Below are 26386 nucleotides of genomic sequence, written 5' to 3' on the forward strand. Positions count from 1 at the left end.
ATCCCCATTCCAATGTTTTTCATAAATGAGCATGTTTCTCTAATAAAGAAAAAGTCTTTGTCTTAAAACAAGTTAATGTGACATGAGATTTAGTATCATGGGTCAAGGTTTTATAACTGATTCACTGAAATTATAGCTTTTCCCCAATGTATTCATTCCTAACAGATGCAAATACTTAGAGCAAATCGGTTGTCATGTCCCTTTGGCACTAGAATATAAACTTTATAGAATATGTGGTTTAGAATGTAAGCCATACATTATTCTAAAAAACAAGGCTCAAAAGGGGAACAAAATGGCCTTAGTTTCTAAGGGAAAGACTAAGATGATATAGGAAAATGTAATGGATGACCTCTAAGAAAATCTAAGTTTAATAAATAGAAAGTTCTCCTCCAAAATTGAATTTGATAAACAAGATAAAAACAATATTGTATGTCTCTATTCATGCACTGCATATATATGTACATATATGGATGTGTGTGTGTGAGTGTGTGTGTGTGTGTGTGTGTGTTTCATAAAGAGAAAATGGCAAGTATCTATTTGACAACCTTTACACATGTATAATAAAGAGTTAAGTGTAAGGGACTAGGTGGTCTCTGCAATGTGAAGAATAAGAACTGGATATAATGACAGATAAACAGGCCACGGACTTTGAATTCAGGATGAATTGTATATGCCGTATGACCTTGAACAAATCACTTACTACCTCACTGTGCTTAATGCTCTTTGCAAGCAAAATATATTATTTTCTGGATCATATGAATGCTCAGTAATACTTGGAAAACATTAATGGCTCCATGACTGGTTGCTATTATAATTATGTTGAAGCGATTAAGGAATCAAAGAGACTCACATGCTAGCAATTGCCTTTGATTTAGAAAGAGTGAAGGAAAGGCTAGAATATGGCAATATGGTATGGAATAAGAAAGGAAGGAGTGACTCATTCTGACCGGATCAACAGCGAAGGCTTGCCAGAGAAATGACCCCAAGGGGACAGCAGAAGGGGGAGCTAAAAACTCTCATGGGACCTAAAGTCTGCAGAATCTGCCTGATTTATAGGGCCACAGGGAACATAATGCCCTTGCCACCACTAGTAGTATGAGCTCGGGCAAGTAAATGGATCTTACTTGGCCTCTGCTGTTTTTTCTTCTGTGAAATGGAAGAATAATGTTTCTTCTTGTAGATACCATTGGAAGGGAAAAGCAGTAACATATATAAAGCACTTACAAAAGGGCCTCTTCAGTTGACAAGAAAGAATATTTGAGGTTGAATAAGGGCTCAACTATCCTGAACTATTAGTATGGCTACAGAATGGGGAACTACATCTACATGTAATCATGGAATAGATGGTATGTGAAAGAATAAGAAATGTAGGGTAATAGAAAAAGCAACTCAGAAATAGTTATAAGGCAAAAACAATTGAAAATAATTAAGCTCTCATAAATAGCCCAATATAAAGGGATACAAACATAGTCTCTCGGGTTAAAAAACAAACCAACAAAACCAGTCCAGCCTTGAAACTCTCTTACTATTTTTGTAAAAATTACTAAAATGCCATATGGAATTCAACAAACTTGGACAAGCAATTATTAAGTACCCACTAAGATGTAAGAGCTGGGGTAAAAACCTATATAAGCCATTACTCATGCCTTCTAAGATCTCAAGGCACATATGATCTGCACACGTATCGCTAAACAGGCAAAGTATGAACCTATTCTATCAGAATTTAGAGAATAAAGTATTTAATTCTTCCTGTGGGAAGAGGAATGGGGAATAAGTTTCAAATGTTTCTCCAGAGTTACAATTCAAATGTCTACCTAATGAAGTAATTTCATAACCGTGCATAAATAATAGGGAGTGGGAAGGGTTTGGAAAACTGGATAGCGCACTCCAGCTTACAGAAATTCATGGTCGAGTTTTCAAAAAATTATCATGTATATCAACAAAACCATTCGAAGCCAGTTTGCAACCTTTGCAATACAAAAAGGAAGTGCTATTTAAATTGGATTACGTATCAAGGTTGAACATCATCAGGTAGAGAAGGGGAACTGTTGAAATTCTAGACCAGATAAATATCTTTTGCTGAGAGCCAGAGATGAAGATACTTGGAATGTGCAGTTATCAGAAGATGGGCCAGGGAGTCAACAATGAGGTGCGAAGGGTGAGATCAGCCTAGATTACAAAAGGCCATGAATGTAATGATAAGCAGTTAAGCCCTCATCTTGAAGGCATCAAAGACCACTGCATTAAGTTCCTTTCATAGCATCATTTTAAGAGTTCAAGGGTTTCTCAGGTCTTTATACAAACAGATGTATTATTATAAGTGACTCTCTAACATACAGCACCAACATGTTCTCTCTCACTGAGACAAGTCTTATGGAATCACCATAGTGGAAAATATGTGCATTTGAAAAATTCATTCAATTAATGATTTGTATATTTATAAACATCTGCTATTTAATAAAATGGATGGCTCAGGTTACACAGATGATATCCAAGTTCATGCTGAATTTTTCTTCTGAGAGTTCTAAATATACATACAGCTTTTAAAAGGTACTCAGTAACGAATAGTAATAATTTAAAATTACTGCATGCTTCTATATGCTATGCACCATCCCAAGTGCTGTATAAGTAACTATTTTATGTCATTTCACTTAATTTTTATAAAATCCTCACTGCTATATACAGTGTTACCCCATTTTACAAGTGAAGAAACAGAGGTTAAACAATCTGCCCAAAGGCCTGCACCCGTAAGTAAACAAGCTGATGTTTGACTTGAGCAGTCTATCTCTCCAGTGTGCGTACTCTCAACGTTGAGATTCTACACGCTATATGAACTGATGGATAACTAGAGTTGGCCTTTCCTTGTTCGCCTGTTGAACCAGGCCTTCTTTCTTTTAGGAGTGTGGTAGACTCTGTCCTCCTTGGCCTTCCGAGGTCCTATCTGCTCTTGTTGCACTAGGCTATCCCTAAAATTCTTTCTTGTGGTTGATTGTTAGAATTTCTTTTATTTAATGGCTTATTTTCATACTACCATAATTGCCTTTTTCTTACGGTACCCCCAGTCCCACCATTTTTGGGCTACTACCCGACTTCTTTAAAATCTCCTCCATTCTAACAGGACATGTCGAGCAGAGGGCTTGGATCTACTTTGTCACTACCTCTTTATTACAAAAAGAAAAAAAAGTCTGGTACATAATAAAAGAAATCACAACACAAAATACAGTATTTAATTTCCAGACTTTTTTGTGATTTCACGGTTAACTGTGATCAGGATCCCTTTGTAACACGGCTACTGTGGCTTTTTGCATAGTTTCTTTCTGCTTAGAAATGGTTCCTAAACTAGCATTTTTGGGATGCTACACTAGGAACTGTCATTTAGAATGACTTTAATCTGCTGCTTTGTCACAAAAAATTATACTGTCAAGTTTTAACTTGACTTGTATTCAACTCAAGGATTCATAATATGCATGTTGACAATGTTGACGTGACCCTCCTAAATAAAAAGGCCAAAATTTCTTACCCGACATATAAAATTACCTATGGGTAATTACTTCACAGAGCTCAGTTTATGCAGTTCTTTCCCTCATTGTTTTGAAGTTGCTAACAAATTTCTTCCACCAATATACCTACTCTTCCGTTGTTCGTTTCAATAAGCGCTTCTCCAGAGCCTCAGGCACGGCGCTTCCAAATGTCAGAAGCTATTAGCTCAGCACATTCATCTTTGTTTCCTTATTTCTCCTGAGTAGCCTGTCTTTCTCAGAGGTGAGTCCAGGTGGCTTAACATAACATGGATGTGGGTGTGTGTGTGTGTGTGTGTGTGTGTGTATGTGAGTGTATGCACGCAAGTGTGTATATTTTCTCAAAATGAGGCATTACAGCCATTTATCTTATCTCTCATGCTTGCTATTAGCTTGCAAACATCTTTTTATCCCTCATGGTATCTACCATGAAACCTATACCTTGCTACAGAGGGTGAAATGCATTTTAAAAACTAGGTCTTTATTGATCTATCGATCTGTGATTGAGCTATTGATTGATTTATCGATCTATTGATCTATCTCCGTTTTCTAAAGCCTCCACTTTACGGAAATGGGAAGAACATTTTGAGAAAGGACGGATTCTGTATTTTGAAAAGCAATTTGAAAAAAATCATCATGCTGTTTTTCAATGAACTTCCAAATTATGTGTCTCTAATTTTTGTTCCTATTATCTTAAACATATACTTACATGTGTGTGCGTGCAGGGACATGTGTGTGTGTACCATATTTTTGCCATCAGGCATATAAGGGTGACATTTCTTCTTCCAACCCAAATTTTGTTTCTCTACCCTTTGGCCAAACTCTGTCTGAAAACATTTCATGTGTTTCATGTGTGATTTTTTGTAATCAAGTTCAGCTCTTACCAAGCAGAGGCACCATATAATCAGGCGCACTGGCTCTTTGAGGCCTGCAAAGAACTGTGTGTAACAGAGCATACAGACTCATCAAAGCAGCACCTGAATTAAAACCAAAAGGCAGGAGAAACAGAAATCTCTTTCGATGTAAAATCACTTGCTCAAATTAAAAATATTTTTTAGTGTTTTACAATCATGCAGAAAGCTGCAACTACGTGGTCAGTCCTCAAAGGATCCTGTCTTGGATACAGGGAAACAAACATCTAGATAAGACTTGAGGACTATTGTGCCACCATCTTCTTCGTTATCAGTACTTGAAGCAAACTTTGAAGCCTCTCACTTCTCTTGACCCAACATAATTCTCTTAACCCAACATACTGTTGTTATGAACATCAAACAAAAGCATAGGGAAATTAGTGACACACTCTACATAAATACAAGGGAATGTTATTACTGGTTTTTATCGAGGAAAACATTTGCTGGAAAAGAGTACCTTTATCCTGTTTGGAATTTGCCAGTCCATTGTTTAATAATGAGCACTGTAGCATAATTTGGCTAGGTAAATTTCATTGCTTTTAATCTGATCAATCCGTTGACCCCATCTTCTAAAAAACTAACCCCTTTTCTAGGGTCTATTATATTACATTACAGTATAACATGGGGTATGAAAGAAAGTTATGGTATTAAGTCATGAGAGAAGTGATTTTGGACTGATGCTTTCTTGTGTTTTTCCTATACTGCCACACTTGTATTTTACTTGTCTGTGCAAGAAGCACATTTTTTCATATTAGGATTACTCAGGTTATAAAAAACTATCATGAAGTCATATGTACTATAGATTTACATAGTAATAAATAGACTCTTATCAGATAGCTTGAGCAGTCTGTTAGAAATGTTACTTAATAGGTACTCAAGCAACTGGAAGAAATCAGTTTAATCTTTAAAAATCTTTAAACATTTATATATTGCAGTCTGAGTGGTGATGTAGATGTTAGTCAGATTTAAGCAAAAAATACAAAGTATACATTTCAAGAGAAACGCAAGCTTATTACATCAGAGTACATAACTTCTTCCAAGTTATAGATCTTGTATATAATCTAGTAAATGAATTTTTAAAAATCAAATTAATGATTTGTTGTATGAGACTTGATATTACTAATATACAGAAGGCATCTTTAAGCAGTAAGATAGTCTCCCTAATGCTTTATTATTTTGTTCAGTAATTATTTTTGTTCAGTATTTTTCCCTATCAATGGTAAAAAGGTTGTATCAGTCCAGCCCCAAGAACTTAACAATATAAATTGGATTTTAAGAGTATTCCGCCACATATTATTTTTTGTTTTACATATTTATAGCCATGTGCACACTTAATTCTGTGTTTCTTTTTACTGGGAAAAGATAATAGCTATGGGCCACAGCTGTTTACTCTGTCCAGGGGAAATAAGCACCTATGTCAAATCCAACCCCTTGATGTTAGCATAGGCCTCATTTGACCAAAAGAGAGCTATATTATTTATAAAGGCAGTTTCTATCCCCGAACGTCAACAAGTTGTAAAAACAGCCATTTAGCTTTCTGTTTCCTCAAAAACCTCCTGACTGCAAGTGAAACACATGCTTCTTACCTGCAGTGCACAACCATCGGACCAGCGTCGGGAGGGTTGCAGGTTTTGACTCGACGTAAGAAAGCTAGAAAAGGTGTGGGGTGCTCTGGAACACCATGATCAGGCCAGGCGGTGAACTGGAATTGTCTCACTTCTCTCTTCTCACTGGAACCATTCTGTGAAGAAGGAATATCAGCTGAAATTCTGTTTTCCCAGCCTCAGGTGGTAATGACGAATAACAGGGAAGAAGTAATGCTAAAATGTGCTATCTTAATTCCTTTCTCCCACCCTATATCCTTTGGGAAGACACAATCGTTGGAGGTAGAAATCCCAAGCTATTTGTAAGTGACAAATATTTGCTCAGGAAGACAAAATTCTAAGGTGAGAAGCATTACATTTTTTAGGTTTAACTACCAGGAGAGCTCCCATCACATTTATTTTACAGGAAGAGCTAGTTCTTCTTCATCTATTCTTCATTGGCTGAAACTTTCATTCAGAGCAAGAGTTTTATATTTACTGATAAATCGCCAGACAAGAAGAAAAATGGCTGAGTGATAATGGAAGATTTGTTTCATTCTTCACTGTTGCTGTTGGGATCAAGACTTAAGTAAAGCCTTAAGAGATTTGATTTCTCAAAAGAAGCTTTCTTTAAACAATAGAGAGGGGAAAGGGAGGAGAAAAAGATAAAAAGCAAACCTTGTAAAGTGCAAACGTTCGAACACAATATGTGGCCAGCTCCACGGTATCAAGCAGCGTTACTTGAACCAGTCCATGGGTTTCAGTGCCTCTACTGGGCCAATACTGGTCACACTTCACCTGCAAGAAACAAGTGACACATTCGGGGCAAATGCGCATCCATTTCTCTATTAACTTTACTTTGAGTTGCTGTGGAAGGAAAACAGCTTTTCTGCATTTCATTTTATGTTGATCTTTTTCTGGCATGCATTTTTGTTATCCCAATATATGTAAATTACTGCTCTGATGCCAATATAAACCACATTTTTCAAACTGGTAGGAATACTAAACAGTAACAGATTCAATTTTCCTGGAGAAAAATAAGTTGCAGATCGTTGCTGGGTAAAATAGAGAGAAGGATTTGAAACTTCAGTGTGGTTGAAAAGAAAACAAATTTATCCTGGGATAGACGTTAGGAATCGCATCAGGAAGATGACACTTTGGCATTTAAACTACATGGTAAGATAGTTAGTGTTAATTCATCAAGATTTAAAAGGCACAAGGTATTTCATCTCGAGCTATCACCACTTCCAAATATGCTTGTTTAAAGAAAAGTAGAAATAATTGCGAAATCTATCAACGTATACTAAACAACATAAGCATGTCCTTTTTTTTAAACACAAGATAAATGCTATTTGTATCCAAAGCAAATGAACCCTATAATGTCTACAGGGAAAAGAGCTGTCTGTTCTTTAAAAAGAGTCTCAGAGGGTCATACACTAACATTACAAAGTTTAAATAATTTAAAATTCATTCAAGATGAATACTCTACAATTTCTATGTGGAGTGGAACAAAAATACATACAAAGTATTCAACCTAATTAGTTTAACACACAACAAAGGATAATTCCAAGTCTGTAGTAAGCCTCAAATTTACTGAATGAGTCTGTGGGACATTAAAAAGTACAATGAAAAATAACAAACACAGCACTATATTTTTGTACTAACGTCATAGATCAGACTATATTTATCCTTTCTATCTCAGATTCCTTTTTAATGGGAGTAATTCTTAAGAGAAGCCAACTGAAATACATTTCTCTAGGTAAAGAAAGCTCCTAGCAGTATTTTTCAAAAGGGAATACACCTTTCTATTTGAAAAAGAAAGAACGTAAAATCACAATCTTTGGATTTAAACGAAAGCAATAAAGCATTATTATTATAGACACTAGAAATTTTTTGGTCCAGCAAATAGAATTATTACATAATGATTTGCTTTTTTGTTTAATATGAGTATTCACAGCATTCCGTGAATAATATTGTAATTTTGTCTTTCGCAGAGATAGCATCTGTTCCTCTGAGGATTTGGGCTCTTTCCATGAAACTACTGAACCTTCTAAGAAAGGGAGAGGTTTTATCCTGTACACAATTTCCTAGACAAGACAATAAAGAAAGGCGTTTTACTCTACAGTTATATAGTAAGCCAGATATTAAATTCAAAAGGTTTGATTCCCACGTCTTGATTTCAACTTTCAGACCACATAAACATCACCTTTTTAATGAAAACAAACAAATATGGTTCACAATGAGACAAAACTTTTGTCTTAATAAGATTTAAAAAAGTACTTTGTGTGTTTCCTAGTTGTACAGTTGTACAAAAACAGCCTTCTGCGTTTCTTATTTTTTTCCTTTTTTTTTTTTTTTTTTGAGATGGAATCTCGCTCTGTTGCCAGGCTGCAGTGCAGTGGCGTGATCTTGGCTCACTGCAACCTCTGCCTCCCAGGTTTAAGCGATTCTCCTGTCTCAGCCTCCCAAGTAGCTGGGACTGTAAGAGCACACTACCACACCCGGCTAATTTTTTTGTATTTTTAGCAGAGACAGGGTTTCACCGCATTAGCCAGGATGGCCTCAGTCTCCTGACCTCATGATCTGCCCACCTCGGCCTCCCAAAGTGCTGGGATTACAGGCGTGAGCCACTGCGCCCAGTCCCCTGTGTTTGTTATTTCTATCATTTGTCCTTACTCAAAGAGATAACAACACAGAGAAAGGACAATTCTTGAAGGAGAATACTGACGTAGAGTGACCAGGCATGGCCATCGTTATACATTCTTTCACCATCGGCTAAACCCAGGTCACAGCAGACATATGTAGCAGAAGCTACCATCTGAACAGAACCAATAATTACATAAGCAGTCATGATTTAGATGAGAAAGAAAAAAACCACAAAAATTATGCCAAAGGCTTTGTTTTAAACCATGAAATAGATGTCAAGTTGACGTCTCCCAGCAGAGGACAAAAAAGTAACTTTGGAGGCCTCATATTGTCATATTCGAGAAGATGTCAACAATATGTTGAGTTAAAGATTCAAGAGAGAACTTCAAACTCATCATTTAATGGTTTCAGCTGGATAGCAACCCTTTCAATTTAAAATAAAGGAATCAAATCCCTGAGGACAAATATCACTATGATGTGCCCTAAACAGCACATTAATGCAACAACATGTTGCATGTTAACAGCACATTAATGCAATAGATGCAGTCAGTTCAATGCACTGAACCAAATTAAATATAATTATACTTCAGAACTGGGACTTGGTTACACTTAGACCTTTTAGTGAGGTAAGAAGAGGAGGTGAAGGAAAGAATGAGAAACCAACCTCCACATAACTTTTGGAAAAATCACTCCATTATTTAATGACTCTCCATCTACAAATCTGTTCCATACCTAAGAAGCAGGAAAAAATAAAATTATCCTAATCCTTACATTTCTCGTAATAAGTTTGAAACTGCAGCTATTATTGGCTTAGACTCTGACCCCTTTAGAAGAAAAATACCACAAAGCATTACTATAAGGAGTAAATGCTGTGAAAATTTCTAGCTAGAAGAAGAAAAAAGTTGCTTTTGTACTCAATTTGAATAATGCACTTTAATCTTATTATTTACCAAAAGAAAAATAAACGTTTCAAACCCAACTGCAAAAATCAGGAGCAATTTGTTAAAGCGGGTTTATTTAAATATTACCATTTTCTCTCAGGAAGTATTTCTCAAAAGGATCTTATGAAAAATAAATACCCTAACGTATGTGAAAATGCACACACATGGCCTCAGCATTGGGATTAGAAGCTTTCCCTGAGGTTATCTGAATTGCGACAGCAATACACTTTTCCCTTTGCGGGGAAGCACCTCAGCACTTCCTTTCTTGACCTCATTCCTTGAGCAGCCTGCACACCTTCATCTGATTTTGGAGGGCTGAATTTAAGGGCTTAGGATTACTGATGAATATTATTTTAAGTCTCATCTTTTGCCACATGCTAAATATGATTTCCGATTTCAGCATTGGGGGCAAGTATGAAGTGCAGTGAGGAAAAGAAAAGGAAAACAATAGAAATATTTTAACTTTCCTAATTTCTAATTTTTCTTTCTGAAATTCCTGCACCCTTATCTAACTTGCGAGTGTAAATGAACTCCCTCCATTTTTCTCTCTTAAAATGTTTTCCTTTGACAACAGCCCTTCCCCCACTCGGTTTTCCTAAGAGAAAATCTCATAAGGTATTTCTAGAGTCACTGCTTGTTAGGCTTCACACATAGAGCTGACTGTGAGATGAGAAATGAAGGCAGCTCCCTTTGAGTACATAAGAACTAGAAAGCAGGAGCTACTGAATACAAATACCGCTTTTTGCCTTTTTCTATTCGATTGAGAATAGACAGAAGCGGCCTTCAGGACTGACCTATGAGTCAGGCAGGTCAGGCAGAGTCTCCCTGGATGCCTGGAAAACTGCTTCTCTGTCTCCAGGACCAAAGCCTCACCGCCTCATCTGTAAAATGGGAACAGTATCTCCAGCATGTCAGAGCTATTGTGGAGACTGAATATGGTGCACCTAAAACACTTAACCCGATGACTAGCACAAACAGGCACTCAACAAATACTAGCTATTATTGACTATCAGTCCATGGCATTCTGGCCTCAACCCATCAGCCTTATTGACTCAGGGGAGGTGTTTTTAAGCCTCCTGGTTCTTCAAATAGGTGGTTCTGAGATTCCAAAAAATTCCCTTAATCTACCTGCACCCCCAACTCTTCTGAGAGGAGAATGTATTCAACTCTGAGGTGAAAAGAAGAACAGCAGAACTTGTTACTCAAGCTGTAGTTTAGAAACATCAGCTGTAGTTTAGAAAAACTAGAAATTAGTAACTTTATTTGAAGCTAAAACTGAATGAGACAGTTCAGATTTTTGGCTGAATTTGGGGGGGCATTTCTTTTTATTATCACTAAGTAATTTCCCTTAAGTGAAGCTTGCATTTTTCTATAATTCTGAAAAGAACAGGTTGATCACTGCTAAATTTATGCTATGGAATTAATTTATTTTACCTTTCTCATGACAAACTATCACAATCAAGCTGATGGAATAAAACATATTTAAATGCATTTCTAAAAATCGTGTCAGTGCAAGTATCTGGTAGAAGCTGATCTAGCAGGTCTGCTGAACGTGCTTTGGGAGAAAGGCTGCCTCTCGTTCTAGGCTATATTTACTTTGATACAGCTTATCTTGGGAGTGCTCGGCATATTGTAGGCACTCAATGAGTGGTAGGCCAACTTTATAGTCAATTAACTCTGGTCCAGATTTGCTTATTTTTAAATTGTCTAAAACTTTCTGAAAACAAAACCACCTCATCTCAATTTAATAAAGACTTACTGAGCATGGCAACACGGCAAGGCCTCAGAATTCCAACTGTAACAAACTGAAACCTACAAAGGGTTCTGGTATTGCCAATCCAAAATGTATCTGCCACATGGTACTTTGAAGAGTCTGCTTTGGACAAGATTATTTAGCCAAAGAAGGACTTAGAATAGGCAATAACTGATATGTGGGGTGCTATAACTTATTGCTAAATGTGACTGTAAATTCACAGCTAGTAAGTTTGGGCACAGTGGTTGTTTAAGCATTAGCATTCTGTAAGGAACGGACAAGCAGGCTAACATTAGATAACACAAGTCAAAATTATTTTTAGGAGTAAGGAAATGTTGGTACCCTTTTGTAAATACCCAAGGAGACTATAACAAGAAAGTTTTAGATAAGTATCAGAAATTTTAGTGGACAGAAATATTAAATGCTGAACTATTTATTTCTACAGGTTATAATAACTATTCTGGAAATTTTTAAGACCAGATTGAATACTTGATTTCCATAATAAGGACAGAGATCTTCTCAGTGATTCCCTTAACGACAGTGTAGTTCTCTGCACTCAATCAATATTTGGCGATATCTCCTTCCAACTGGCGGTCGGTCTGTTTTGTATATTTCCCGCTTTTAAGCTATCTTTACTAACCACTACTTAGTAGCGGACAAAGAGGCACTATAATATTTGAAATGAGAGTGATATTAAAGCATTTGACCACCACTACAGCTTTTCACATATACAGCCATAAAGCTGAAAAATATTATTCTCAAAATAAACCAAATTACATATCATAAAATTGCTTACCAGATCATTGAACCATTCAAACACTTTGCAAACTGTCCAATAATTACTAAAAGTTTTTTTATAAATTTTGTTTGGTGTGTCTGCCAGAGGTTGACATAGGGAGCTGCCCTCAACTTTTCCAATGACTTCCCCCCCACTAAATTGAAAGTCATTAAGTCTCAAGTTTCTGGCACTTTGTCCTAACCAGAGCAGAGCTGTGTGAGGTGCCCCTTTCTCACTTCCAAGTAGCACTTTGGTATCAGCTCTTCCCACATGGGTTGGGTTCTACTTCAGCCCTAAACACTCCTGAAAAGCACCTGGATGCCCCACATAGCCCTATAGCCACTTCTGCTTCTGCCTTGGTCTTCCCAGCAGTTGCCTTTGACTCCAGTGTCATCTCTTCTAAACAGTATCATTAGATGATTCAGTGTTACAGTAAAAAGACAATTTATATGTAGCAGCCAATATCAATGCATTTCAATATTTTAACAACCAGTACATGCTGGGTATTTAGTGGTGGAATATTGTCCTTTCTAGACATTCTCCTAATAAAGGACACAGAATAACGAAACACTGGACCCTAAACAACCGTAAACATAGAGATTAATGCCTACTTCTGAAAACCTTAGAAATGAGACCGAATCCAGCACAGAAGAACCACAGACACGAATGCAGAGAATGAGAAAGGCTTTGTACAAAGTCATCAGGAGAAAAACTGCATCTCCTCCTCCCATTCCTGCTCTTTACTCAGGCCATGAGGACTCTAATTGGCTTTAAGAGGAATGCTTTGAGCCAGGATCTGTCAGCTGCCTTTCTAAGTAGAGAAGGTGGGGTGGGGAAAGAAGGTAGATAATCCAGAAAGCTAACAAACAGCAAGAAATTGGTGGGTTTCTTTCTCTTTTATCTGACACTGTGTCTGCTGAAAAGAGAAAACCAAGAGTGTGGAACTTGCTAGATAAGGACCCAAACATCCTTTAGATTGCCAACACGAGCATCATTCTTTTTGTTACCAGTGTCCTATTTACATTAAGTATCCACCACTTTCAAAAACAATCCCATACATCACGCCGACTCCAAAGGCAATGTTTGTGCTGCTGGTCCTCAAGTTGCTTAAGGAAAAAAAGACAGTTTCTGTTGCCCTAGATAGGCAGCGCTTTAGGCTGCAGTTTGAGAAATTAAATGTTCAAGGCCTTTGGCGCTTCCAGTTCCATTTGGAAAAGGACACAGACCTGGCATTTGGAAAGCATTTGCTCTCCATTAAACTTACCGAACCTTGACAAACCAGAAGGGCCAAGAATTAGTCTGCCACCGGCCAAGGCTGGGCTTTCCAAAACCGATAACAGCAATGAAAACAATAACACTGCCATTTATAATCTTCAGTGGGATTCTGTCAAATTTTAAACCAAAAGGATCTCACAATTTGAAAAGAATCTCAAGCTTTGTTTTACAGGAAAAGAAGAAAATGCTTCACCACAATCTCTTTTTCTACTGCTTTTTGCTCAGAGTTGCCCTCTTAGCCACAAAACAAAATGTGTACGTGTCTACATCTCACCTTCACTGTGTGCTAGGGGAAATTTAATAAGGTGACATTCAAGGACTGGGGAAGACATAGGAGGAGGAATGAATGGTTATTAGGTCAGAAGTGTCCCACCAGGCAAATGTCAAGTTCCCTACATTGTTAACAAAATGAAGTTAACACCAGCCCAGTCCCTTTGTCCTTGACAGCATCTAATCTCCATTCATTAGCACAAACCACAAAATTTTGGTAGGGCAGGAATTTTCCCATTCTTTGGCCTAAGAGACAACTGAAGTCATGATGCACAAAACATTTGATCTCCTTTACTAACGTATGGCATCATCTGGTTTGTATGATTCCCTATCTGGAAACAGAAAATGGGACCTAAGATAGCTTGGAAACCAAGAACAGAATTCTTCATCTCTAGCCCTATATTTTCACTCCAAATTGACACAGCCCACATTGGATTGCAACAGAAATCATGATCCATTTGATGCGTGTCAAAATTTCACTTCCCATCTCCAACACCTATAACACTAAGGAAGTTACAAACAGCTCTTTAAGGGAATCAACCCCCACCATAAAGCATGCAAGACAAGGTGAGCAATGAGTCTCTACAACGGGCAAGGAATGAAGGCAGGCTGGTGAGGTGAAGTGAAAGTCAGATATACGCTAACCCTGACTATGCCTTTGAACTTCTAACACTAACCAGGATTACTCAAGAACTTTCTAAGCATGAGGCTGATACATTCCCTCTGTGTTCTGTACTTCAAGATGGGAGACAGAGAAGGAGAGAGTCAAGAGCAGATACATAAAGGAAAAAAAGTGCACTAAGTAACACACACTAAATAATAATTTAATGTACACTTAAAAAAGCAGACAAATCCCACCTCGGAGATTCCAAGTCTGTAGGCAAGGCTGCCAATCATGTGCCCCAGTCATCCACAAATAATATCCTTGGAGTGGAAATCCCAGCTGTATACATTTTACTTTCCCTCCAAATGCTTCATTTTTTCCAAACCTTTTCCTCCTTCCATGTGGTTGCTCAGACCAATTCGACTGTGTGCTTACTGGCATGTTATGAAACATGGAAACAATTAGAAACCACATTCTAGGGCACTAGAATGACTTGCTACAGAATCAATGAACTACGCAGAACTTGAGAGGATTTGGCAATAAAGATGGAAACTGTGGAATAAAACCCACTAACAGTATTTCATATTACACAAGACAGTCTACAACAGCTTTCAACTGATCTGTGTGTTTCAGGCAGCAGTCACGCTTTACCTTCAAAATCTCGTTTCTATCATTTTTTAAAAAAAATTCTTTATATGCCCTAATGAAATTCATATGAAATACTCAACATAGACTTCCTTCAGGGTTGACAGCTGAATGTATACACCAGGCAAAGAGTCTTCTTAGTTAAGTTTGGGATTGTTTAAAGGCCACATGTGAAGGGTAGTAATGGCATTTGAAAATCAAAGAACTCATGTTTTCAAGTAATCAACTTAAGTCCTAAGTCATACTTCACACTTAAAAGGGTTTCTTTAGCCATGCAAATACTAAGAATGATCAGTTCTCAAAAAAGATGAAAGGGAAACTTCTAACACCTGCTAAGGAACCCAGTAGCCTTTTGTCTCAGTGAGCTGTTCTAACTCACCAAATGTATTAATACAAGTACTGTTGATAAACCTTAGATCTGAGTGACAACTTAAGAGTGAACCGACCAGGCATGTGCTGGCTCAAGCCTGCAATCCAAACACTTTGGGGGCCAAGATGGGAGGACTGCTTCAGGCCAGGAGTTTGAGAACAGCGTGGGCAACAACGTTACAGTCTAGTCGCTACAAAAAAATTAAAAATTAGCTGTGGGTGGTGGTGTGTGCCTGTAGTCCCAGATGTTCAGGCAGGATGGCTTGAGCCCAGAAATTTTAGATTACAGTGGGCTATGATCACACCACTGCATTCCAGCCTGGACAACAGAGTAAGAATCTGTCTTTAAAAGAAAAACAAAATTGCATGAACCAGGCTGAGGCAAAACAGGCAGCTTGAAAAGAGAGATGGGCTCTAAGGCAGGAGAATTCCCTAGTACCATAAAATAACCAAAAAAGGGGAGAGGGAATGTAAAACTGAACCATAAGGAAACGTATCTTCAGCGACAGTTATCACGACATGTAACCCTTGTCTATATCCCTTATGATTTTCATGTTGTATTATGGTCAGTGTAGCAGCCAGAATGTTCTATTTTGGTCTGTTCCCCGACTGATCTCCCTTCTGGAGATCCTGTCCTGGGGAAAACCAAGCGGAAAAGAATCTCATGGTCTGAGCTCTACTCTCCTCTTGACCAAAATGCATGGATGTGCCACACTGGGAAATGTGGGCAGAATTAACTATGTTCAGTGACTTGGAGAGGTTGGGATTAATCGTCAACCACAAAGAAACAAACTCTTCTCATTTGAGAACAAGGACTGAATTATTTGGAGGCCATCCTTTGGGGAAACTGAAGTTGTCACTATAAACCCCCAACTGCTTTACCGAACAATACCGCTTAAGACTCATCGAGCCACCTTGCCACATCCTCTATCTCAGACGATACCCATAATTACCCTTCCATGTAATCTAATAAAGGAAAAAATGAGAATCTGAGGAGTCAAGTAAACTTGCTCATTGTCACACAGCTAGTAGGGACTCGAGTTGGCATCTGAACTCAGACATCTGACTGCAAAGTGCCGTACTTGGAACTGTCCCGCAGCTGTGCTCTCTCATGGTGGTATCCCCATGCAGTCTTGTATAATATCAAGCTGTCTTCTCTTTTTCTCCCCTCTTCCCTGCCGCAAATCTATGGTCAGTGGCATCTAGCACACTTCTAATTCACAGAAGCGTTTACAACACGTACACATGTTTTCTTAATGTACCAGGGGAATAAATATTATTTTAAGAACCTGAGCCTTAAAATAAATAATGACATTTCAAGCTTCAGCTCTTAGAGAGGTAATCTGTTTAAACTACCTGGAACACCTCCCTTTATGAGGAAGACTAGCGGCACTTCCCCTCATAGGGCCAGGCTAGTTCAAATGTCTGCTTTGAAGCTGGCTGCCAGGAATTGAGAATTCACTGAGTCCAGAGGTCAGCCCACAGAACCCACCACGTTCCTAAAGTCTGGAGCTATAGATTTCGTTAACAACTCACTCCCTATTTATAACATTGCTTTTAAAGTGAAAGCCAATTCAAGCTCTTGTTTGGGAATCCAGGAATGGCTTCCCCTTTCTTCTGGCTACTTTAAGTAAAAGCAACTGTATAGGGAAAGAGTGAGATGGGAATGATGGGAGGGAGGAAGACGGAGGAGCAGATGAGACAATATGAGGCTCCAGTGCTGTGTTAAATCTCACCAGGACACTTGGTCATTCAGTCCCAAGTGTGCTAGACTGGAGAACAAAGGGCTTTTGGGCCTTGAGGCCGAGGCCTCCTGTGTAATGTCAGATTGGTGGTGGCTCAGAATCCCCAACCGCCTATTGGCTTATGCAGGTCATCATAAGTCTGGGTACAGGCTGAACCACTACAGAATAAAAATGACGAGACAGCATTTTAATTGGCCTCCTTAGGCCATTTAACAAAGGAGAAAGCTAACCTGCAAGAGCAAAGAGTAATTAATGAAGGGAGCAAACAGAGGTTCATTTAGCAACTTCCAAATAAGTTCCTCTGGCTGAGGGGGGTTGGGAGGGAAGGTAGCCTGCAACAGAAAGATAAACTGTAGGTATTTAAGTCACAGTGCCTTCCGCCAAGAACTGCTCATTACCATCAGATGGTGCAGTGGCAGTGGGGCCAGTTAGAACTAACTTTATTATTAGAAGCAATTAGGGAGAAAGGGGGCAGAAATTCATTTGGTTATTTCAAAACAAGTTTCTGTGCACAGTTTAATGAAGGCCTGCAGTGTCAAGATAAAATGTGTGTTTTACTGAAAACAGCTTTTGCAAATGACTGCTTGTTACCAGCAGTTATCTCTAGGCAGAACAGACCCGGTAGGTCGGATTTACATGCATGCAATAATACAATAGTTCAGCTGTCTCGGCTTCACAGAAGTGTCAACAGGCAGTATGGCCTGATGGTACAGCACGTGTGTTCTGGAGCCAGAGTGTCTGTCTTCAATTCCCAGCCCTGACTTTGGTAGCTGAATGGCCTTAGGTAAACTTTCTGTACTTTTCTGGGCCTCAGTGTACTCACAGGTAAACCGGAGGTCACAGTAGTGTTTCTTGTAATGTTAGACATTGTTATAGTTATTAACTGTTATATCCAAGGATTGCTTGAAAGGAGAGTTGTTTTCAAAGAAATTGCTTGTTATATTGGAGTTACCTTAAGTACAAATCGAGAACAGATCCATTTACATCTTTTGAATGGGGTTTGCATGTAAAGTATGACAGTTGTCTTGAGAGTCTGTCATTTTTATCTTAATTCCTTTTGAGACAATATTTCAACATCTCTATAAAATTCAGATGTTTTGAAATGATCTAATTGCTTTTTTGGTTTGCTAAACCAACCACATATACTGCTTTTGATTTCCCACCTTTGAGGTTACAGTTGTGGCTTTTTAATATTTTTTTATGTCTGAGCTTTCCCCTTATAAATCTCTTGGGCAGCTTTTCAATTGTCCCTCATGTATGCACCTAGGAGTACAGAAACTGCCATGCATTGAGCTTAGAAGAACATTTATAGAACCTCAACTCTCATACATAGGGAATCAGGTTTTCTCTCTTTTCAATATCCTTTCTGAAACTATCACAACCACAGTAAAAGAGACCTTTCACTTGCAGTTTCAAATTCTGTCTTGAATGTCCTCAACACTTCAGTGGAAGTATCTGCTATCTTCAATGAAGTTTCAGAGACCCCCTTCATTAAATTCTCAAGGTTAAAGGTTGATTTTCTTCAGATGGCTACAGTAGGTACACATGTACTCAGGAATATGGTATACCACTTACCCATTATTTTCTAGTCTTTCAAATCAACAGCATTTAACTAATGTGCCATGTACCATAACATTGGACTCATATGATGAATAAAACTCTTTTCTTATACATTACCAAGCAATGACTCCATTATTAAAATCTACTCATTTTGGAGAAGTTTAAACTAGCAAAATGCCCGCTATGCATTTATGTGTTTTCTCGGCCGTGTATTCAGCCACATCATTTTTCCAGCTGCCCTGACTTAATTTATACTAATGCAAATAATTTAAGAGCCTCTTTCACAGAATTTAAGTCTTGCACTGCAGATTACAAGAAAGAAAAAGTTGACAATAGCGGAAGTACATATTGGTGGGATTCTCCTTAAAGCCCGTGGGTTCCTGTTCAATGGTGTTTCTGAAAGAGGTTCACGCTAATACTTATTTTCTCTAACCAAGTTTTCTATTCCTCTGAATAATCCTTTTTTTTTCCCCTTTAGCAACCACACACATCATAACAGGGGAGAATTTCTTTTTTGAAAAGACCCAGAAGAGTTTTAAAGAACACTTTAATTAGAGTTGTTGATGTCCATTCATAGTTAGTATCTGTTAGAAAGTTAAGCCTTAGGGACGGGTTAGATTCTGAACAGAATAAAATATGCAATATACAGACTCTGAGGGAAAATTTTTAAATGGAAAGAGGTGGATACTTATGCTTACCCTTGATCTTTCTTCTAGTTTTGTCATCATGACAACTGTGGCACTCCGTTGCTCCCATATCATTCTCCAAAAGTCCCCAAATGTTTCGGGGAGAGATCCCTGTGTTGCAATATAGGCATTTTGTTTCCTATAGCCATCTATGTAGTTGGCATTCACGTAGTCACTTCCTGGGATTCCTGGAAAACAAGGGGCTTATTCAACCAGGTGTGCACATCACAAGAGTAAACAGTCTGGGACGTGACCCAATGGCAGTGCTAGCTCATTGTTCCACCTAACACTAGAGGAGTCACAATATATTGCAGGTAGAATTTTAATCAAGATTAAAAGTGTGTCCTATTAGAACCATCATGTTAAGAAAAAGGTATGCAAACAAGTTTCAGGTCTTTTTAGTATGACAAAGAACAAAAAATACAACAGATGGTTCATAGAACGCCTTTTCTCTCGCTGGTTATCAGTTTTCTCTGTTGCACCGGCAAAAAAAAAAATAGTTTGCAAAGAACAATAAACAATCTGGTAACATTCCTCACCCATGTGCTTCCCCACTCCCAGACAAAAACTAGATAAAAGAAGGCCCGAGTCTGAAAATGCAAGGGTGGAACACACCATAACAGGGAACCATTCTTTGTAGATTTAGTTAACAGGAAACTCATATGTAAACTCATTTAATTCTCACAATAACTCTATGCAGTAAGTCCTGTCATGATTATCCTTGTACAAAGAAGAAAACTGAGGTGCAAAGAAATTTTAAAAAGTGAGCAAGCTGCTAAAGTTGGTGGAGTCAGGTTTAATCATAGGCTAGTTGTCTGCATCTTTATCTCTGTAAAATATTGCTTCTCATTTAAAACTCGTGATTTGTTTTAAGCAGCACACAAACTTCTTGGATTAGGACAAATGCCTCCTAATTGGAAGTCTAACTTTTTCTTTTGTCTTCTCCAGTTTTTTCTCTATCTAACAGGAGATCAATTTTAAGAAATTTATTTCAGACACTGTAGTGTCTTCAAACCCACCAATGGCTTCCCTTCATACTCCAAACTCTGAACACTGCTTACAAAGCTCTGCAACTTCCCAGACTCATCTCACTCCACTCACCTCCTTGCCTTTGAAACTCTAGACACTGGCCTGCTTCAGTTATTAGAAAACATTAATTTCCTTCCTTAGCTCAATCCATATCCCAGAATATACTGTCTCCTTCCCATCACATAACACCCAGCCTCCATCCCAGAAGGCCTGCCCTGGAGTACCTTAATACATCAGAACTCCCTTGAAAACCCTTTATACTATTGATTACAAGTGGTAATTATTTATTAACTTGTTGGTGAATTTGCTTATTGCCTATTTTTACCATGTCTCTTTTATTCACCTTTGCTACCCTAGTGACAAAAAAGAGTAAACAATTTGCCCCAGTGCCAACATTTAATAAGTAGCAGAGATACAATTTAATGTAGATACTGTGATTTAAAGCCTAGATTTCCATCAACACATGCCTTTAAGACAGAGAGAGGCAAATTTGAGCTTCTTCCAAGAAGAGTAGCCACAGTGAATAAGGGAATCAAAGCTACTCCATATGGGAAAGAATGTATATTATAGCCTAGCAAAGGAAATGATAGGAATTGGGGATGAGAGCTGCCTGTGAGAATAAGAAGAGAGGTTTAGATTTACTCTGTTGAGTTCCAAGTTTTAAATTCTGAAGGATATAACTACAGAGACGTGGCTTTCATCTCTAAGACAATAAACCATTTTCAAATGGCCAGAATCGAAAAATGAGTAAATTTCCTTGGAAGGTAGTGAGTTGGCTATCTCTAGGTGGGAACAAGTACATTATAGGAATATCTGTATGATATGGGAGTTAGCACTAGAACTTCGGCACAATCCCTTCTATCCCTGGGAAATATGAGTCTTGAATTATGGGGTAACTATTTTTTTTCTTTATAATGAAACATATGTTTCCAAGCTAAAATTGTCAGATTGCACTGACTGCCACTTGCAGTGACTTTGACTGCTTTTCTGATTCCAGTTGTAAAGCTGATCCTCTCAAGAAAGGTAATGAAAGTCAGATGGAAGCTACTGCACTCTGAGATGAACACATGGGTATGGAATATCACCAGCATTAGCTGAAAAGCCTTTTGAGCAAAACGTGAAACGCACAGTTGGTTGTAACGTTATTCATCTATTACAGCTACTCAAGAAGCAGTTGGGGTTTTGGCAGCCCTTTGTTGATAAAGATCCTATTCCTCCCCAACACCAGATTATTGTAGATTCAAATGACAGTTTAAATAAAATTCTCAGGTTACAAACATGGGGAAGTACACACATCTTACATATCCATAGGATTTGGTTCTGAACCAAGAATGAATCCATCTAACAGGAAAAACCCACTTTCTAAATTTTAATTTCGTATTAAAGAACTGATAAAAAGGATTCTGGCTAAGGGCCTCACTCAGCTGCCAGTATACAGGAAACTTTTTTCCAAGAAAAATCAGAATGGAGAAATCTGGGCTAAATGACTCAGAAAATGCATCAAGTAGGCCCTTTGCCACCTCCCCCCTTATCAAGGAAAACAAATGTGTCAGAATGATGCATCTGAGGACAGAGAAGATGCACAGGAGAATCATTCCCAAAGACGGGGAATCAGACCCACCCACCCTCTTTGCGTAAATGTTAATCAGTTATTATGTAATGAACTGTTTTTTTTTTTTTATATGGTTCAAGTTTGAATAATAAAAATTTTTTTTTTTTTTACAAGGAGGGGATAGGCTGCTACTCAATAATGGTTATACTTCCCAGGATAAGAACACCAAAATGTTGCCTGAAGACTACTAGGCACCAGGGATTAATACTACCACTAAATGCTTTAAGAATTTAAGAATTTGGTCCAAGTGTGGTGGTTCATGCCTGTAATCCCAACACTTTGAGAGGCTGAGGCAGGAGGTTCACTTGAGCCCAGGAGTTTAAGCCAGCCTGAGCACCATGGTGAGATCTTGTCTCTACAAAAAATAAGAAATAAAAAATTGGGCTTGCATGGTGGCTCACGCCTATCATGTCAACACTTTGGGGAGTCTGAGGTAGGAAGATTTCTTGAGAACAGGACATTACAAGCCTGGGCAACATGGCAAAAAGACCCTGTCTCTACAAAAACTAAAAAATTGGCTGGATGTGGTGGTGCACACCTGTAGTCCCAGCTACCTGGGAGTCTGAGGTGGGAGGATCATTTGAGTCCAGGAGATCAAGTTTGCAGTGAGCCATGACTGTACCACCACACTTCATCCTGGGCAACAGGGCAAGACTGTGTCTCAAAGAAAAAGAAATAATTAATATTTTGAAAAATAAGTGATTGAAAAATTTTAAAATCGAATACCTGGTACAGCAAATTATTAAGCCAATACTTTATATCCTGAAAACAATGCTGAGGCTACTTTTATATTTTGATACCTAATTTGTTAGAAGGTAGTACATGGAATGAAAGCCTCCTTCTGGCAAATCTCTTTACCCGCTCTGGTGAAAAGACATTTCAGGTAAGTTCTCTCTCACAGGTCCTCTGCAATGTGGAGATGTGAGAGATGGTTATGTTCTCCAGAAGCTCTAAGATCTAATGAGTCCTGTATTCATAAAGCCCAATATAACATACTGTGCAGAAAGATGAAGAAGAAAAATTTTTAGAAAGGATGGTGGCTTGTCCTAAAAATATTAACCCCAGATTGGAAGCTGAAGTTAATCAGCAGTCCATTTCAAGTAGATGAGACTGGTTTTTAACGTGACATATTTAGAAAGACTTTTCAACCAACACTGTGAAAATAAACAATATGCTGCTTTCCAAATGTTTTGCTGCCATGAAATGCTTCTTCAGTAGTTCTTGATTAGGATGTTTCTGCTGGAAGGCTGGATCTATAACATTCTTTCACTTTTTGGGGGTGACTTTCTCTAAGTAGTGCATATTTGTTTATTTAATTTTCAATTCCCTGCCTTTTCCAAAAAATGATTTGGTTCTGCTAATGCAACATTAATCACAGTGCACTTCTAATCCAAGAGAAGTATGTGAGAATTAATTGAATTCCTTTGGGATTATGAAGGATAGAAATTTAACTAGAAATGTAGTACTGAAAGAGTGTAGAGTTGCTATAAATTAGGTGATTGCTTTTTGTTCTTGGAGTCCAGGAGATCTTCCTCCAATACTAGAATAACAGTGCTTGATTTGTTTTTTGGGGTTATCTGTTTGCCTGTTTTTTTTTTCTTTTTGGATTGAGGAAAAACTTATTAAAACAAAAGGAAAATGACAAAGATGTTTGCCTTCTGTTCCTCATAGGCAAAATCTTAGAAGATACTGGCCCTGCTGCAGAAACTCTGTCTTGGATTCAGTTGGTCTCAGAACAGCTTACATCTAAGACTGGTTCTTCCCTAGGAGTCCGTGGCTGTGTCGCATTTATAACACTGAGTGGGTTTTCATGATTTCTCATGCATTGTTTCATGTGCATTCTCTAATTAGTAACAGTCATGTCAGTAGTTCTGACATCATAAATGTTTACCCTTCTAACCTTATACATGAGAAACCTAAGGCTAGACCCTCTAACATCATATTCCATCAACACGCCCCCTTCCTGTGTTAAAGGGTATTTCCCCAGCTAATGGACTGTTCTTTCTTGTGGCCTTTAAAAATATTACTTAGATGCTTTATGCTGGGTCTCCGTGTTTTGGGCTAACGAAACCTGGAGCTATAAACACAAGCCTGTGAAACCGGCAGAGACTGTGATAGGCGATTGGTAGAGCTGTGCTTCTGTTGTCCTTCATGCACAACAAGCCATAGCAAACAGCGATTTGAACAGAAATAGGCAAGCTTTAGGTTCTTACTTTATTTGCTGTTGATTGCTACTTACAGTTTCAGTGGAAAAAAATGAGCCTGGACATAGACTTTGAATAATTGGGCCATGTGGATTTTTTAAAATCACCAAGAAGAAAAAGGACACCCAACTTGCCACGGATTTGATTTTTTAAAGTCAGAAGGTAATTTGATTTGAAAAGATATCTTTTGTTGAAAAGGTGTTGCTAATGATAAGGGGTTTGTAATAAAGCCTTAAGTCCTGACATTAAGTGAAAAAGCAGGATGCAAAATGGTACTTGAATTATTTGTGAAATCAAGTAATCCTAAGGGGAAGGTTCACAATTTTGCATTACATTACACTGTAGGTAAAGTTGTGTGTGCATTTTAAAGTCTTGGGACAATACCAAGCACTTGGTAAGAATTTAAAGAAACTGACCAGGAAACCTGGACTCCTGTCTAGGGCTGCTGGTAGTTTACTCTGTGACCTTTGGCCAGCTACTCAACTTGTCCAGACCTGTAATTGCTTATTTGCTAAACAAGGCGTGCTGGACAAATTGATTCCCTCGAGTCCTTTTGAGTTCTAAAATAAGGTGTCTCTCTGTGCTATTCTTAACCTTCTTGGACTTGGAAATCACTGTGAAGTTATTTTCAGATAAATAGAGGCTTTGTGTCTCTCAGATTAGGTAGGAATGCACTCTGATGCTCTTTCAAGCAGATTCCTATTGCTTCTACCTTTGATGTTCTCAGATGAGATTTTTCAGTGAGGCTGCTACTTCATAGCTTGATTGGAAACTGATGGAGCAAAAAATAAGCAAAAAACAAGAGGAAGCATTGGTACTAGGTGGTCTGTCCATGGAAAGAAGCTTGCCTTGGACTTTCAGGGGTGAGAATAACTACAAGGCAGCCTTGGAGGGAAAGCAGAATCCCACCATGGCTCCAATGGATGCTGCTGCACTGCAGAGATGGAGATGCATGTTCAGCTGAGCAACTTCCTCTGCTCCAATTCACAATTTGGCTTCAAATCCCAGGTACTTTTGTTTTCTTTAAGTTCTACAAACCCCTAATGAAGTAAGGACTGTGTCAAAAAGAAACTGCTTTTTGGTAAACTAGTTTGTTCTCTGTCATAAGACAGAGGTACTCAACTCCCAATAGAGCACAAAAGCTACCTTTTATTTGGTAAATAATGTCCCTGCCTCTACTCTAACACACAAACAAGAAAGCATTACAATATTGTATTGCTGGTTAAGACCTAGAATGCAATTTTTGCCACATTCACAATGTGGCAAAAATGTTTACTTTGCTATCACCAGCAAAACTAGGAAACAAAATAGAAAAACAAAATCTAATAAAACTTACCAAGTAAATGGATTTAATTCTAAAGGACACAGGCCTTTCCCCTCACCCTTCACTTGTACAATGACAGCCATCCATGGCTGCATCAGACCTGGTGACATGAAAGATTCTTTTTGCAACACAGAAAATAAAGCAAACATTTATTGCAAAGGCACAGTCTATTATTTGCCAGGGTATCCCCTGATATAGCTGCAGTCTTTTCATGTTGCTACAAAACACATACATTTAAAAAAAAATGCCTTGTTCTGTAGGCATCATAGCTCAACCCCACAGTGAGCTAATGGAGAAACAGATGAAATTCAGAGTATTGTGAACCCAACCTGCAACTCCTCATTAATGTATGTCTTCCTCTACTTGATTTTCCATACCCCCACAGTGCTGAGGAGTCTGGGTTTTGAGAATGGACACAGGGAGGTAGATGCGTGATTGAAATGTCTTGGAATACACTGTAAGATCGTCAACATGAGTTGGGGAATTATCATCACGTGTGATAGAGGGGCACGCTTTATGGTTAGACAGCAACTTGCCTTAAAATAAAGCAGATGTTAGGCCACTGAAGTGGACCTTTTCAGCCACATCATGGAGTTGTGGTCCAATTAGCTTATACTAATAAGGGGAAAATTATTACAGAGGTTCATCAAGCAATGAAGTAGTCACACTCAAGCATTAGACATGGCTACAGAAGCTCTGTATGTAGGAAACACTCAGAGGCTCAGTCTTCTCATCACTAATATGAATATCATGATTAAAAAGTCTTGGAACCAACACCTCTGTGAGAATTAAATGAATCAATACATCTGAAATTTCCAAAATGTCATATGGATTTTAGCTATTATTATGATTGATGTAATAAACACAAATGGAAAAAGTTTACTTATTCTTAAATACTGATAAAAAGTAATTCCAAATCTGGAAGGCTCCTTT

At 38.2% G+C, this 26386-nt stretch overlaps 1 protein-coding gene across 50 annotated transcripts in view; it reads right to left on the reverse strand.

Moving 5' to 3' along the window:
• PTPRD (protein tyrosine phosphatase receptor type D) overlaps window positions 1–26386 on the reverse strand; it is a 2321819-nt gene that overhangs the window by 49909 nt on the left and 2245524 nt on the right. For all 50 annotated transcript variants that reach the window (XM_032290736.1, XM_032290738.1, XM_032290724.1 and 47 more), the window contains 3 exons: window positions 19297–19472; window positions 6691–6810; window positions 6016–6170 (listed from right to left, as the gene is read on the reverse strand). In XM_032290736.1, coding sequence (XP_032146627.1) covers window positions 6016–6170; window positions 6691–6810; window positions 19297–19472 — 451 coding nt within the window. The remainder of the gene's footprint in view (window positions 1–6015; window positions 6171–6690; window positions 6811–19296; window positions 19473–26386) is intronic.

The sequence above is a fragment of the Sapajus apella genome, unplaced genomic scaffold (genome assembly GCF_009761245.1).
Source record: "Sapajus apella isolate SASKATOON/1434 unplaced genomic scaffold, GSC_monkey_1.0 scaffold24, whole genome shotgun sequence".
NCBI lineage: Eukaryota > Metazoa > Chordata > Mammalia > Primates > Cebidae > Sapajus > Sapajus apella.